This window comes from Diabrotica undecimpunctata, chromosome 9 (assembly GCF_040954645.1).
Source record: "Diabrotica undecimpunctata isolate CICGRU chromosome 9, icDiaUnde3, whole genome shotgun sequence".
NCBI classification, from domain to species: Eukaryota; Metazoa; Arthropoda; class Insecta; order Coleoptera; family Chrysomelidae; genus Diabrotica; species Diabrotica undecimpunctata.
Window position 1 is genome coordinate 133146819 of NC_092811.1, and position 17539 is coordinate 133164357.

The 17539-nt window shown below is 34.7% G+C and overlaps 1 protein-coding gene across 1 annotated transcript in view; it reads left to right on the forward strand.

Annotated features, from left to right (window-relative positions):
- The first annotated feature begins 1863 nt into the window (after positions 1-1863).
- The window catches only part of LOC140451335 (uncharacterized), a 50799-nt gene continuing 35123 nt past the window's right edge, over positions 1864-17539 (forward strand). The window contains exons 1-7 of the mRNA XM_072545081.1: positions 1864-1893; positions 6719-7004; positions 9534-9719; positions 13547-13698; positions 13851-13976; positions 16514-16831; positions 17185-17274. Coding sequence (XP_072401182.1) covers positions 1864-1893; positions 6719-7004; positions 9534-9719; positions 13547-13698; positions 13851-13976; positions 16514-16831; positions 17185-17274 — 1188 coding nt within the window. The remainder of the gene's footprint in view (positions 1894-6718; positions 7005-9533; positions 9720-13546; positions 13699-13850; positions 13977-16513; positions 16832-17184; positions 17275-17539) is intronic.

A 17539-nucleotide genomic window follows, 5' to 3' on the forward strand; every position in this document is an offset into this window, starting at 1 on the left:
TAAAGACTAAATAAATGATCTGCTACTTGGTCTAGAATACGCTGGTATATCCGAATACCTATGGATAAGCAGTACTACAGTGTTTACGCTTAAAAAACCAGAATATAAATAGTTATAAATAAAAACGTTTTTACTGACAATATGAATGACATATTGACCTAACCGTCAAGAACGCTGGAATAGACTACACCAGAAATGCGTCTGAACCATCAAGATTTATAGATTCGAATCAGTACCTAACATGTTTATCCATTACGCTAGCTATTCATCTGATAACAATAATTTCAGAATTATGACGCGAAATAAAAACTGGCGATAGTTTTTTTCTCTCTTTTATCCATGTACAATGAAATGGAGTTGAATCAATAAGTTTTTACTAGTGAAAACATAAACATTTGTAAATACAATGAACCAAGGTGATAAACAAACCTGGACAAATATTATTTGAACGGTGTAAACAATTCTCAGATTGTATTTCTCTATGTTTATAGTTTTAGTTCTATTTTAAGCTGTCAAGTCGTCAACGAGAATATATATATTATAGTAATATTATTATAGGTATTAAAACAGTTCTTAAATACTCTAAGGATACAAAGATAAAACCTGAGGCGTCCCAGAACAAAGTGAGGTAAGTATATAATTCAGAACTTGCTATACTCGATTATTGTTTATATTAATTCTTAATACCATTCGGGAGTACATCAGCGAATTTAGTTTCAGAGTTTGTGAAAACTCTAATGAAAGAGGTGGGTTGATTTGTAGAGCGGGCAATTATATGAACTATTTTTGTGAATGGGAATTTGTTTTCGGATAGATTATCCTCGATGATTTTTTGAGATAGTTTTTTGTCAAAACCGGCAATCACTAAATGAAAGTTGTTGATGATTTAGCACGAGTTGCGAATTAGCTGGGCTTTTAGATTTGAAACCTGAATTTATGGAAATATCGCTCTGTTCGGTGATTTGTCTTTGTTTTTGGTGAGATCTTTGAAGTCTAGAAGATTGGTGGTTCGTACGGAAGCTGTCTTTTGGGTTGGGAAGACTTTTATTGAGTCCAAATGTGGGATTAGATTGTTGTCTTTAATAAGTCGATAGAATGGTCTTTGCTGACAGATGTCTGGGGGATGTCCTCGATTCTCTAATTTTGGGTGATGTGTGGTGATTGTTGTGTGTTGTTTGTTGTAGTGTGGTAAGTGAGTGTATGGGTGATGGTGTTGGTTGAGTGTGTGTTGGTGTGAATGTGTTTTGTGTTTGTAGGGGTGTGTAGGTATGAGGATAGAGCTATTAGAAGTTGATGGAAGGAGAGGTAGAGGAAAACCGACTAGAAGATGGAAGGACTGTGTGGCAGAGGACTTGATACTCTTGAGAAGGGAAAACCTGGGGAAGAAGAAGAAGGATATGAGTTGTAAAGCCTTGCTTCAGGCTACATATCTCTTCAAGGTATGGAGTTTTTGTATATGTTTGGGACGAGTTTTTGTTAATGACTTAAGACTATCGATCGTGTCGATATTCGGTGGGCAATTTCGTCGTGGACCATTTGAGGTGGTTGATAAAAATGCCACATGCATCTAAAAACGGAGCGATTACTTTGAGAATTGTTTGGACTTTCTTTAGTAAGAAACGCGTAGAGGTTGGCTGTGGCTAGTTCCTCACCTAGTTAAAGGTATCGGTATGCAATTAGATTGGGTAACCATAGATAGAAAACCAATCTCCCCCTGTGCTTGCGTAAATTGAATCGACTCTGATGGAGTTATGTGAGGGGACTGACTTTCCAATTTTGGGAAATTGAGATATTTTGAAAGATCTTGTTAAAGAGATGTTGAAAAGAGTTTTTTCAGGTAAGACGTTGAAAAAGATCATAGACATGAGGTTAATTATCGACTTTATGTCCGAGGTGAGTTCGTTTGAGGCAATTTTTCTGGGTAGTGACTGTCTGTGTATTTTTCTGTGTTATGGGAGAGCGTTTTCTGGCTTGAAATTTGTGTGAATATGTTTGGACAGATAGTGGATCTTTGTTGGTATTCTGTGTTGTGTTGTTTGTGTTGATTTTGTGTTGAGGGCAATTATACTGACGATTTTAGTGTGAGGGAAGTGGTCTTATGATAGACCGTCTTCAATGTCTTCTTGTGAAAGATTTTTGTTAACGCCTGTCATGACGAGATGTAGGTTTGATTGGATTTTGTTTGTTGTTTTAAAAGACTTTTGTTTGGTGTTGTTTGAAATATCTGTGTGCAATGGTGATTATATTATCACCGATGCTTTTTCTTAGTTTTCTCTGGAATTCGTGGACATTTAGAGGTTGAAATGTGTTGTCTGATGAATAGAATTGGAAGTGGGCTAGGTTGTTGGGAAGAAGTTCGTTCGATTTTAAAATATTGTTGAGATGATTTTGTTGTCCTGTTAAGTTGTTTTGTGTGTTTGTGTTGCTTGTGTGTAATGGCTGTAAGACTGTAAGAGATGATTCGTATCAATTGTTTGAATTGATTCTTCTGTAGATTGAGTCGTATGTGTTTTATTTTAAGTGTGTTGATTGTAAAGTTGGGGATAAAGATTCAGTACGTATTGTTTCTGCCGAAGTTTCATGTTGTGTATTATGTATAACTGTAATGTTATCGTCTTCGGTATGGTATGTAAGGTATTTTTGTAGGGATGATGTATTGATTTTAGATCTGGTTGTAAGTGTAGCAGATTTAACGGCAGAGTTAACTGTAAGGGACTCAAATTTTGAACCGGGTAGATTTTGAGTTTTAAATAAACGATTAAATCTGCGTTGATTGCAGAATTGTGAAGGAATGCGTTTGTTTAGGTATGTTTATGTGATGTTTTCTGGGACTGAAGTGGGGGATGAGGTGGGTGTTTTTTGATTGGATCTGTTTGTTATGGTAAAGTATTTGCCTTCGGTAAGAACTTTGAGTTTTTCTTCAGAGATTTGGCATTGATGGGGTTTGTTGTGTAAAGGTAGGCTATTTCTTCCGATATGTTCACGTAGACTGCAAAAAATAGTTTTCCTCACCGGAATGATTAGGATGAGTGGGGTTTAGCTGCAGAATTTGATTGAAATGTGGTTTATTATGAATTTTGTGATGTGTGAATGTTTGAACCTTAGTTGTTTGAATCGGGCATCCATCTATAGTAATGCACACGCGGGACAAACGGGATGAGCGTATGCATACCGACTGATTATCAACTTCCTGTTCAACGACTTTAAATATTTGTATGGGCTCTAAGTTGAGATGAGGGTTTTGTAACATAAAGTTCTTTATGTATTGTGTCATGTATTCGATGTCGTATATTAAATGGCTTTCGGTGTTTAAGATGTGTATGTAAAATTTGCAGTTGTGGTAATATTCTGTGATTTGTGGCATGGCTATGAATGATTAGTTTTGGTGTGTATTTTGATGTGTGGGGTATCTTTGTGATGTGTAGTTAGTAATTTGTGTATTGTATGTTGTGTCAGTGTTTTAAATGTCAGCACTGAAATTGTCCAGGCTGTGACCTGAAGGATGGTGATTGTTGTAAGGGTTTGTGGTTGGTTGCCATGGAATTGTGAAGCATATTTCATCTAGACAGAGTTTTCAATTAGAAGAGGGCTGTTTTTTTTTATTCTTATGATCCACTCGTGAGGAATGCTTTTTTTGTGTTATTTAGTCATCCCGTCTCCCTTTCTAATATAACTTTTCCAAATATACGTCCATACATCTTTTATTTTTCTATATAGATATTTTATGTTTCCTGGCCCCTCCGCTTTCGTTGTAATACCAAACCTCCTCTGTAGCTTCTTTTTGGCAGGATATCATTTCTATTTTTGCCACGTCGTTACATTCATCCTTCACTGCTCTTCCACTTCATATGTTATATGATACGTGTTCTCTAATGATTAATACCGAATAACAACTCTAACGCACTCTACCGAATAACGGCTTTGTTTCTCTGTATCCTTCATATTCTTCACACTCATGCCATTCATCTCCTGATATCATAAACTTTTCTTTGAACATTAATACCGAAGAACTTGTCGGACACTTTTCTGTCAAGAAGTAATCTTTGTTTTCGATATAATTTGGTAATTATTGGTCGCTTTTAAGGATAATTAAAAATTTCTTAAAAAATTTTAAAAAAAAATACACCGGATGATACAATGGATATTTCAGAAAGCCATAAATGGAGAACAGCTCCCAAAGGAATGGATGGCGGCATATATGACATCTATATTTAAGAAAGGAGATAGAAAACGATGTGAAAACTACAGAGGAATAAGCGTAATATCATCAATAGGAAGATTATATGGGAAAATACTGCGAGAAAAGATAGAGCAAGCGATAAAAGGCAAAAAAGCAAAAAATAAAGATATACACTTGGCATTTGTGGATCTGAGAAAGGCGTATGACTCTGTATCAAGGTCAGAACTATGGGAGGCAATGTACAAATTAGAAATACAGACGGAACTCATAGAAGCTACAAAAGCTCTGTATAAAGAAAATAAAGTGTCCATTAAAATGGGAACAAGAATCATAGGAGACTTCACCACAACAAAAGGGCTCTTGCAGGGTTGTTCCACATCTCCAACCCTATTCAAAATATACTTAGAAAAAGCCTTGACTACATGGAAAAGAAAATGCGAAGGCATGGGAGTACAGGTACGGAACGAATACCTATATACGTTAAGTTTTGCAGACGATCAAGTAGTGATTGCATAAGACCAAGACGACCTCAGCTACATGATGAAGAAACTACAAGAAGAATATACCAAGGCTGGCCTAGATATTAACCCCGCGAAAACAGAGTACCTATCTACAAGTGAAGAAGACATAGAAGATCTACAGATTGATGACAACGTAACAATCAAAGGAAAGGATAAATTCAAATTGGGGTTTATAATCACGAAAAAGGCAACAACAGAGGAAGAAATTACACAAAGATTAGGACAAACAAGAACAGCAATCCGACAACTTAACTCAGTATCGTGGGATAGACACCTAAATATGAAGACAAAAACGCAGATTTATAAAACATTAGTGCGAAGTATTATGACATATGGGGCTGAAAATTGGATCATAAACAAGAAAAACAGCAATAAGATAGTAGCAACAGAGATGGAATGCCTGCGAAGATGCTGCAGAGTAACAATAATGGATAGGAGAAGTAATGACGAAATAAAGCAAAGAACATCAATAGAAACAGACATACTAACATATATAGAACAAAAAAGACTAAAGTGGTATGGACATGTAAGAAGAACTAGCGACAGCAGATGGATAAATAAAATAACCGAATGGAGCCCCATAGGAAGGAGGAAAAGAGGACGACCCCGAAAATCCTGGAGGAACGAAGTAGACGACGCCATGAGTAAGAGAGGACTAAACGATGGAGAATGGAACAACAGAGAGAGATGGAGACGGTTGAGCGAGGGAAGGCAGTGAATACTGTAGAATCCCTAAATATATATATCAAAATTTCTTTTATTTTCAGTTTATGTGATTGCATTAATAACTTTTGGTACGTGTATGATTACTTTTTTATCATTTCTCGTTTACTGTCGTTCTATTTTACTTCTGCTATTGGGTATTTCTGATAAAGCATTGAATTCCTCCTTATATCCTATTAACTTTTTGATTGTCAATTTATATCGTAGATGCACGCCTTCGATAACTGATGGTTCTTTATTTCCTGTAAAGCTTGTTGACGTCTCTCGAACACACTATCGCAGCAACACTCTCTCCAAAAGCACCTGGGCCAAACTCCTATCTCAAAGGATGTACTTTCGTTGTTTACTGCTACCAATCCTGGTGGCTTGTTCCACAGACACCAAACACCTTTCACAATTCTTATTTGACGAGAACTCTGCTAACTTTCACTGCAGGATATGGAACAAAAACAGCTTGCTTCTTCCGACGTTCATATCACAGTAATCTTCCTTTTCCCGGGCAAAACCTGACTTCCTTCACTTCAATCTCTCCTTCTCCTTTTCCCCAATCAGACACATACATCCTACATACCACGCCATCCCTTTCGACCAATCAAATTCGGTGAATTGTCAAACACAAGCTCAGTGCTATTATGATATCATATATATATATATATATATATATATATATATATATATATATATATATATATATATATATATATATATATATATATATATGTGTGTTTGTGTGTTTTAATGGTAAAGCTGAGGTCATATTCTTGACTTTTTTCTGGTTAGGTTCTGCTACTAGTGTCTGCAAATCTTGCCTATTATCTGCAAAGATTATTGTATCATCTGCATATCCAAACTTATTCAGACGTTCTCCATTTATGAGTAAACTCTCATCAATGTCTTCCCGGACTGCTTCAAATATCTCTGAGCAGATATTAAAAAGTGATGCAATAAGATGCACCCATATCTGATACATCTCTTTATGACAACGTTTTCGCTCAGTTGGATGTCTGTCCTGGTATTTGCAATTTTGACATAATATATCTTGCTCATTATTGTAAGATCTCTGTCATAAAAATAGCAATTGCTTATAAATTATGACAGAAATTTCAGTTAATTACAATGTAGTTGATAGCAAACTGAGATATTCTACTCCATATTTGCTTTTAGGCTTTTTAAAGTTCTACAATCATCCAGTTACTTAGCATCAGAACCAAAAATGTAAGTGAAACCCAAATTAACAAATTGAGCCTTGTATTATCACAACAAAATCATACTAATAAAATGATTCATTTTTTAGAAAATGTATTTTCATGCGACATCCAAACCAGAAGCAGATAATCTTCTACTTCAGTCGAAAATAGAAAATAACACTCTTCATTCGGCAATGAAACTGCCGCTCCAGATAGGACAAGTGTTCGGTTTGTTCCCACTATATGTGGGGGGCGTCACCTATAAGTCCCTCAAAATTAAATGGTTGTACTGGAGAATGGTGTATTCGATTCTAACTATAATCCTATTTTTATTCACCACTATTATTACCATCTACAAAAACGTTCCCGAACATCATGATCTGTTGAGTTTGGGTAAGTTATTTAATAAAAAAAAGATGAGATCTTTGTGTAATAAGAGTCAATATACCTACCAAAAGAACTGTGTGATAAGCGTTTGTGAGTAAAAATTTTATAAAATATTAAAGAAAACTACAATTATTATACAATATAGTAGGTACATACTTGTTTAAAAAAACATAAAATGTTTCATTGAAAGTTAAAGATAACTGTTCCAAATAAAGGTTAAAATAGAATTCAACAAAGAAAAACATTAATTTGTAATAAATAGTTTGGTAACAAATTGTGTAGGTTGTACTTTACTCCAATAGAATAATAGAACTCGCTATCGAAAACGATGTCTTCTCAACTACTGCAACCACAAAAGTATTGGTGATGGCAAAGCAGCCTCCACCCCTACTGGCTGGAACGATTGTCTGGTCCTGGTAGTGACTAAGACTGCTGTTGTGTAAAGAGTTATTTTGTACCAAGTGAACGCTACGTGTGAGCGATAATTATCCAGCGATCTGCACTTTTAATGAAAGCCACTCATATTTCTTTGGCTCTTTATTAATATATAATGTACGAAAGAACATTCTCGTGTCTAAAACTATGTATTTAACAACCGTTTATTGTTCTATAATAAATCATTCAATAAAGTACGACATAAACAATTAATGAATGTCCTGAAATCAAAGAAGATTACAACGACCTCAGGATCATATCAAATTATACTATAAAGAGCGAGCAAAAGTACGTGTTAACGAACAGCTGTCAGAATAAATTGAAATTAGACGTGGAGTGAGACAGGGATGCGTATTGTCGCCAATTCTTTTTAATGCCTAGTCCGAAGAAATCCTGAAAAACGCTCTTGAGGGTAAAACAGCTGGAATGAAGGTAAATGGAGTTCCCATTAACAACATTAGATATGCGGACGATACTGTGATCTTAGCCGAAAATATTGAAGATTTTCAGAGACTGGTGATCACAATAGTGGAGTATGGAAAAGAGTACGGTCTAACAACGAATGTCAAGAAGACAAAATTTATGAGAATATTGAAAACTCAAAAAAATAACGGGAATCTTTTAATAAACGGAATCAACGTCGAACAAGTGGACAAATATGCATATCTGGGAATAATGAATAACTCCACAAATGATTACATTCAGGAGATCAAAATCAGAATAGAAAAGACTAGAGCAAATTTCAACAAAATGAGAAGAGAATTGGAACTAACAGTTAGGTTGGCGGGGTGCTATGTTTTTTCGACTTTGTTTTATGGAATGAAATCTTGGACCTTAAATGCGACATCAATGAAAAAACTGGAACCATTTGAGCTGTGGGTATATAGAAGAATTCTGAAAATGTCGTGGACAGAACACACGTCACAAACAAAGAGGAACGTACTGAGAGGGATGAATAAAGAAATAGAAATTTTAAATACAATTAAAACAAGAAAATTGGACATATTACACGTGGAGAGAAATACACCTTGCTCCAATTGATTATACAGGGAAAGATCCAAGAAAAGAGAAGCATAGGAAGGCGTAGAATATCATGGCTACGCAACCTAAGAGAGTGGTATGGATATACATCAAATGAACTTTTCAGAGCAGCCGTCTCAAAAGTCCGAATAACTATGATGATTGCCGACCTCCGCCGCGGAGATGGCACTTGAAGAAGAAGATTGTTCTATAGCGTCTGTGTTTTTGTACGCGGAATCTTGGCTAAATATACGAGGAGGATCAAAACTAACAAAAAGTATGTTATTATTCTACCAATATTTATATACAATAGCAAAACTGCAACAATTTTCTCTTTGAAATAATCTATTAAAGAGAGTATTGTACCAAATGAGATTATAAAATTATACGAATGTTTAGAGATAAGAAGATAAGCCGAAACACAAAAATGAAAATCTACAAAACGACCATAAGACCAACAGTAGTATATGCTGCAGAAACATTTACATTAACAGCAAGAGAAGAAGAACAATTAACATTTTTTGAGAGGAAGAAAAAGAATCAGAAAAATACTGGGGCCAAAGAGGGAAAACGAAGAGAATGCATAAAAATAAATGAATCACGAAATACAAGAATGGATGTGTCAAGAGAACATAGTTAGAGCAATAAAAGCACAAAGAATTAGATGATATGGACACATAATGAGAAGAGCAATCCGTTAAGAGTTATAACGGAATGGATACAACCAGGTAAAAGAACCTGAGGTAGACCTAAACTGAGATGGAGACAACAAGTGGAAGAAGACTTAAGGAGTTCGGAAATTAGAAATATAGAAAGGACAATCAAAGAGACAGAAGAATGGAGGAAAGTAATGGAAACAGCGAAGTCACACCAGAAAATATACAACCAAACCCAGAATGGAATGATCCCCCACACAAAAAGAATCTTTAGGTGAAAATAGCTTTAGCTTCTTCGGGAGCGTATAGCTTGTATATAATAATCTATTAATATATCTCTAATTAAAATAATATAGTGTTGAAATTCAGCCATCATATGCTAAAGCCATTATATTCTCTATTCATTTAAATAATTTATTTTCAGAAGGTGTTATATTTTTCATCAACGTTACAATCCAAGCAGTACTATTTTTTAAATTAACCATCGAATGGCCAGACTATGTGAAAGAATGGAACAAAGTTGAAACTAGGATGTCAAACATGGAGACTCCTGGAAGTTTGAAACGGAAATTAAATAGCATAGCTATCGCAGTCTTGATTCTAGCCGCAGGTAATAAACCATATTTCTGTTTACGTCTATAATATTTAGGGTATTTTTAATATGAAATATATGAAGAGGATGAAGAAACTAAAATAAAAAGGAGTAAGTTGCATAGAGATATATAGTAGAAAACGAAAAGAATCTAAAGGAAAATAAGATGGTCAAAATGTTGACTGAAAAAACTGATTGAAAATGTAACAAAGCTAACTACAGATGTCCAAGAAATAAAAGATGAACAAAACCAGTATATACAGGAGCTTAAAGAACTAAGAGAAGAAAACAAAGCTATAAAAAAGGAAAATGAGGAACTGAAACAAAAAATGGATAAAATGGAGGAAAGGGTGGATAAAATGAAAAAAGAAAAGAGAAGAAAGATGGACTTTGGCAACAGAGTAGCGGAATTAGAGAACGAAAGGATTACGTACAATCTGATAAAAACTGGCTTTGATCCAAATTCGGTAAATAAAAGATACTAAAAATCCTCCTCCTCTATCCTTTCTCCTTCGTAAGGATGTGGTGACGTTATGGTATTTGACGAATGGTTGCTTTCCATTCTTCTCTCTCCTAGGAGCGGTGTGCTGCCTGACAGAGAGTAACGGGTAGCGTACTTTATTTGGTCTGACCATCGGAGTGGCGATCTTCCTCGAGCTCTTTTATCATCTACCTTGTCTTTAACCACCAACCTCTCCATGCCTTCCATTCGTCTAGTAATGTGTCCAAAGTACCTCAATATATTTTGGTTGATGATTGTGGTAAGCCTAGTATTGATGTGGAGTTCTGTCAATATTGAGATATTTGTGCGATGTGCTGTCCAGGGTATGCGCATCATTCTACGACATACCCACATTTTAAAGCCCATTATACGTCATGAGTCGTACTTTTTAATGGTCCAAGTTTCTGACGTATAGGTAGCGATAGGAAAATAAGCGTCCATACTGGGCGCAGTTTCCTGTTCCTGGTATGTACGTATCTTTTCAGATTTTAGTAAGATTGACCGTTGCTGATCTGGCCATTGTAAGGCATCGACGTATTTCTTCTTCGCATCCACCGTTATTTGTGATAACAGAACCTAAGTAATTGAAACGGCTTATCACTTAAAACCCCGCCATGTTTCGTATTTCCGGCTGAATTTGATCTATTATCATTACCTTGGTCTTCTGTATATTAATGTTAAGTCCATATTCACGACTAATAGTGTCTAGTCTGTTCATGATGTATTCAAGGTCATTTGTTGATGATGCTATTACTAAAGTGTCGTCAGCATAGCGGAGATTGCTGATTTTTCGGCCTCCTCCGACTGATATTCCTCCTTGCCATCCGTCTAATACAATGCGCATGATGTGTTCGCCGTATATATTGAATAACGTGGGAGAGATAATACATCCTTGACGAACACCGGCTTTTAGTTTAAAATTATAGGAGTATATGTTGTTAATTCTTACGTTTGCTGTATTGTTGATATACAGTTGTTTTAGTAGGTCCCATTTTCTCTGTGCTGTTCGACTTTCATTCTTCGTTGTTTTTATTTTATATTTTGTAATCACTAGCATATGGTCTGATAGATAAGTCTGGAAGATAAACTGAAAGAATGGGAAAACTATATTAAAATTCTTTTTCACGACATACGAGAAGAACCAAGATTGGAAAATAACAACGAAGGGCCAACAATTCTGAAATCTGAAATCATAAATGCAATTAATCATCTTAAAACAAATAAATGCCCAGGTCCAGACGGAATATACCCAGAAACGTTAAAATTAATCAGCGAAGAAAATATCGAAATAGTCGTCCTTTTATTCAATCGCATTTATGATACAGGTAAAATACCCCAAGATTGGCTGGAGTCAATATTCATCCCACTACCAAAAAAACCAAACCCATAACACTGCAATGAGTTCCGTCTGATAAGCCTTATGAGTCATGCAGTAAAAGTCCTACTAAAAATCGTACATAATCGTATCTATAGAAAGTGCGAAACAATCATCGGAGACGATCAGTTTGGATTCAGAGCCGGCATGGGAACGAGAGAAGCCCTGTTCAGTTTACTAGTTCTCGCCCAAAAATGCTACGACCAACAGAAAGATACATTTATATGCTTTATAGACTTCGAAAAAGCATTTGATAGAGTAAGACACGACCTACTATTAGAACGTTTGCAAGAAGTCGGTTTAGATGGAAAAGACATCAAATTCTTAAAAAACTTGTACTGGAACCAAAACTCCAGAGTTAGGATCGAAGGTTCCACATCCGCAGAAGTAGGAATTAGGAGCGGAGTTAGACAAGGATGTGTTCTGTCGCCTCTGCTGTTTAATCTTTACTCCGAGTTTCTATTTAAAGAAGCATTGGAGGATTCCAAGGATGGAGTCAATGTGAATGGCGTAAATATCAACAGTATCAGATACGCCGATGATACAGTGTTAATTGCGGATTCCGACTTAGGTCTACAACGACTCATCGACAAGACCAACTCGATCTGTGAGCAATTTGGTATGAAAATAAACATTAAAAAAACCAAAGTGATGTCCATCCGAAAAAACCAAAACGTACCTCAACCTTGCACAATAAATGGGCACATTTTAGAACAGGTCAATAGATTTAAGTACCTGGGATGTTGGATCGATAGCAGCCTAAATCATGATCTAGAAATAAGATCGAGAATAGAACAGGCCAGAAAATCTTTCGAAAAAATAAAAAAACTGCTTTGTGATTCTCGAATAAAACTCGAAATTCGACTACGTTTATCAAAATGCTACGTCTGGTCGACTCTTCTATATGCAGTTGAAACGTGGACCCTTAAAACATCAACCGTAAATAAATTGGAGGCCTTTGAAATGTGGATCTACCGGAGAATACTCAAAATTTCATGGACATCGCTCACCTCAAACGAAGAAGTGCTGCATAGAATAGGCAAGGAAAGAGAACTTTTTAACACAGTAAAAGTTAGAAAAACATCATACCTAGGCCACATACTGAGAAATAATAAGTACCGATATGCTCAACTTATAGTAAAAGGAAAAATCGAGGGAAAGAGAGGCCTAGGAAGGAAAAGACTATCGTGGCTCAGAAACATCCGACAATGGACAGGGCTAAATTTTGAACAGCTAATAAGAACAGCTGAAGATAGAGAAGAGTTTAAAATTGTAGTAGCCAACCTCCATTGAGGAGAGGGCACTTTAAGAAGAAACATGGTCCGAATAGATGTTGGACCCTCTGTGAGATCTAACTTCATTTATCGATTGTTTGCGTGTCTTTTTAATCAGTATATGGTCTATTTGATTTCCCTTTATCCGGACTTCCTGGTCTCATCCATGTTATTTTGTGTATATCTTTGTGTTTATATCTCGTGCTACTCATGCCCATGTTTCATGCCGCTGCTAAATTACATAGTCTGTCTTCATTATCGTTTGTTGTCTCATGTATTGAGTTTGCACCTTCAACCTCTCTGAAGCAATTTTCTTTGCCTATTTTGGGGGTTGAAATCTCCTATAAGGCAGATCTTACAGAGAGGCAAACTCGGACATGGACCACTTTCTGGTAATAATATAAATAAGCGAGCTCAGATGGAAAAAAGACATCAAGCCAAAACAAACTCTAATAAATGGAACCTAGACACATGTAATAAGAGAAAAATTTGAACAACAGATGAGTGGAAATATATCTAACCTTATGAGTCAACCCATAAACATAAACAAAGCAAAATAAATGAAACAACAAATAAAGTAATAGTAAACAGAAAACAACAAAAATTAGTAAAGACCGGTGCGGAGGAAACACACTGCATCAAAAGAAGACAAACTACTCAGTGATTTTTATTTAATTTCTTTGTCCTTTTTTAGTGGAACATTATTTGGTGACAGCTGCTATTTTGAAATCCTCATTTTCGGCAAGCGCCTCCATTTCCGAAGGAATCAGATATTATTTCCAATCAAATTATGACGCACCTTTTTCTCTTTTTAAGTATAATTTTTGGATAGGCTGTTTGATGGAGGTGAGATTGTTAATAATTATTTTTCTTACTGTTACATTAACAATATAAAAATATGTTAAATGTGGTAGAGGACTTTTAAGCTGAGATAACATTGTAAGCTCGTGAAATTTTGTGTTTCAGTTTCTTATATCAAATTTTTTTGTCTGTTTTAGTTTATTAACGTACAAACCGCTTTTTTATGGAACTATATTGATGTTTTTATAATGTTGATAGGATCGGCATTGAAATTTAGACTACAACAACTTAACCAAAGAATAAGGATATACAGTAAAATGGAGGTAAATTAAAAAAATATATTACTTAATAAATGTATTCCAATTACAGAGATTATTGATAAAGGTACAATAAATATTATATGAAATATCACATAAAAAATTTAATGCTATAATATGCGATTTTAATTATACAGTGATGAGTGTCTTACCACCCGGCTTTTTAACGTAAGAGATAGAAAACACAGTTACCTTGTGAAATAAAAAGAGATGAAACTCGTAGAGGTGAGAAATAATCGGAAAAACCTATAATTTATATTACATTACATTACCACCATCGAGAGTCTCACACCTTTAGACGTTAGATTCGAGCTAAATCACCTCGGTCATAATTATTATGAGTAACGTCGAGTGTGCGACGTATTTCCATTTTTTAATTTCGCATAAAGTAAAAACTAAAAAAAAAACTGATTGACCACAATAAAGCAAAAATGTGAATAAAATAATTTAATTAATAGTGATTATTTAATCTAAAGTTTTAAATTATTAACCAAGAATAATTTCTACTATGATTTGAAGAGTTTAATACACTCTTGTCACGAAATAATTATAAATCCTTCGTGGATTAGTGGTAAGAATTCGACATTGCGATACAGACATCGCAGACGATTGGAGTTCAAAACCCACATGTGGTTTTCTTTTTTTTTTTTTTTTTAATAATTTGAAATTATGCAAAGATCGTTTTGCTTTGAATCACTAAACAAAACTAAACAAAAACTAAAGTTAAAACAAAAAATCTTATTGACAAAACAGTATCGTCGTACTTTCGAAAATAAAGTAAGAACTTTTAAAGAATGTTTAAATAAGTAAAAATTCTACAAAAATAAAAAATATCCGTGGCCACTAATCAATCGATTAGGAAAAGTCGCACTGAGATATTCACTGACGATGCCAGAATTATGTGCAGGACAACCATCGTGTTGAAACCATATGGAATCGGAAGGTATTGGTAAATTACAAAGGGCTGGGACAATTTCATTTTGCAGAAGTTCCAAGTATTTCCGCCCAGTCAACACACCGTCTATAAAAAATGGACCAATGACATGATTCCCTATTATGCCTCCCCAAACATTTACTTTTCGAAGACGCTGGGTACGAGCGACATTAATCTGACGAGGATTTCCTCGAGATCAATTCCTAGCATTGATTGAATTGTGACGGCCCTGCAATGAAAACGTACATTCATCGGTGAACAAAACGTTCTCTAAAAAATGTTCATCTTGATGTGACATTTCCATTGCAGTTTGACAAAATTCTAAACGTCTATATTGATCCCCAGGGAATTGTTCGTTGGATATATGAAGTTTATAGGGACGGTATCGATGTCTTTACAAAATTTCACCTACTCTAAATCTGGGAATTCCACATTGTTCTCCGAGGCGAGGTGTTGATTGGGTAGGATTTTGCTCAATACTTGCAGAAATCAAAGTGTCCCTTAGTTCCAAATCTGGATTTACCTCCCTTCGTCTGCGAACTCCTCTTCACGGTCGAACACGGATCCATAAGTAAAACATTACGTATAATAGACTGAATTGTTGATCGTGCTGGAGCCGGCCTATTTGGAAACATATTTACAAATTGTTGTTTAATCATGTTGTCGGATAATCCATTCACATGCCAGACAACAATTTGCACTTTTTCCTCGATCGTTAAAATCCTTTTCACGAATTGTTTTTTCAATAAAAAGTTTCTGTTTACCGTAAAAAACACTTCTCGATGTGTTATTATTTGATAACTTGAAGGCTTGATGATTTGGTTAGCTACAAAGCAGGTAGCTGTTCGCGCGCATCCATTCCAATGTCGTCAATTGTTTTGAAAATCATTACCTGTACAGAGGAATTGATATTAACACTGAGAATTTAGTGATGGACTTGACATTAAACAGTCTTCAATGTATTATTTTCCATTCACAACTGAAGACTGTAAAACTGGAATTGAATTTGAAATATTTTGTATTTCTATTTTATAACATTGGAATAAGAATAAATTGTAAATAATGAGTTTTTCGAAAACTTATTACCTAATATGTATTATATTTTCTATTATTTTTGATTGAGTAAAACAAAAACTTTACCCTTGGTGTGAATTGAACCCCAGTCTTCTTATCAATGGACCACATCTCTAACTGTTACGCCAACTAAACATACAACAAATGTTTTCGGACTGAACATACCTATTTAGTTTAGTCAAATATTTCAGTTGAGTTATTTTTATTATTAAATAAACTTAAAGATTTATAATTTAAAATCGCTACTAATTAATGTTTTTTACTATAATACATCTTAATATATTTAATCATTTATTCTAACATCAGAAATTATTAAAATAAAATATTTTCAAGGTCATCCATATAATTATGACTGAAGTCAAATAGACACGTCTAATAACTAGCCTTATCTCGTACTATCTCACAACTTAATCTGTCTTCTATCCTTTCCGCTATTTTGCCGGGTGGTAAGACACTCATCACTGTATACCTAGATATGTAATAATACCAATTTAACCATAAAATCAACATTAATTTTTATTTTTTTCTTTTTTAGATTTGCAACTTACAGGTGTGGAGAACCTGCAGGACAAATTACCTACGCATCGTTGCCTTATGTCAAACAACCAACGAAAGAATCTCCACTTTAATCCTCTTGAGCTTTTTGGTGAACTTGTATTTCGTTCTTAAACAGATTTTTAAGAGTTTGACCAAATTCAACGACTCCATTAGAAAGGCGTATTTTTATATGTCTTTTTGCCTAATGGTTATCAGAATCTCGTGCGTTATTATATTTGGTAGCGGCATTCATGACGAGTGGCACGAGACCTCACAGATTCTTCAAACTGTTTCAAGTTCTGCCTACAATGTTGAGGTAAGTTTTGGAAAATTCAACAATTATTTCATTTTTCTAAAAATCATCAATTTGATTTAGCATTGTAATATACTATAAGTTGTGAGATAAGTTGGACATCTTAATAGAAGAAGAGAGGGACTTCTTTCAGAAGACGTCTGTTATAAACCAATCGTACGCCAAAATATGATTGAAATATCAGATGTTGGCAGTTCAGATTTATTTCCTAATTGGCATAGTTACCCCAGCGGGTAAAGAGTGTTACTTGTTGTTCAAGCCTTTTATATAGATAGATTACAAATCTCAATTGATTATGCAAATGTACTTCGTGGATTTTAAGATATCCTAATAAAGCAATATTTGCTTCTTTTCAGCTTGAGAGATTCATTAAAACAGTTACCACCTACGAGTTAGCCCTTTCCGGCAAAAACTTCTTTAGTGTTAGAAGACAACTTATTTTACAGGTAAGTAATATATATATATATATATATATATATATATATATATATATATATATATATATATATATATATATATATATATATATATATATATATATATATACAAACAACACAGTTTATTAGGGCTGCAGTCAGAAGGTTTGGCCGGGATGTTACAGAAACACTCTTTTGACTTTTGGTCTAGCTTTCGGAATTGTTTGATTCCTTCTTCAAGACACTGTAATTAGTAGAATGTGTAAATATTTACAATATATCACAAATTGTCAGT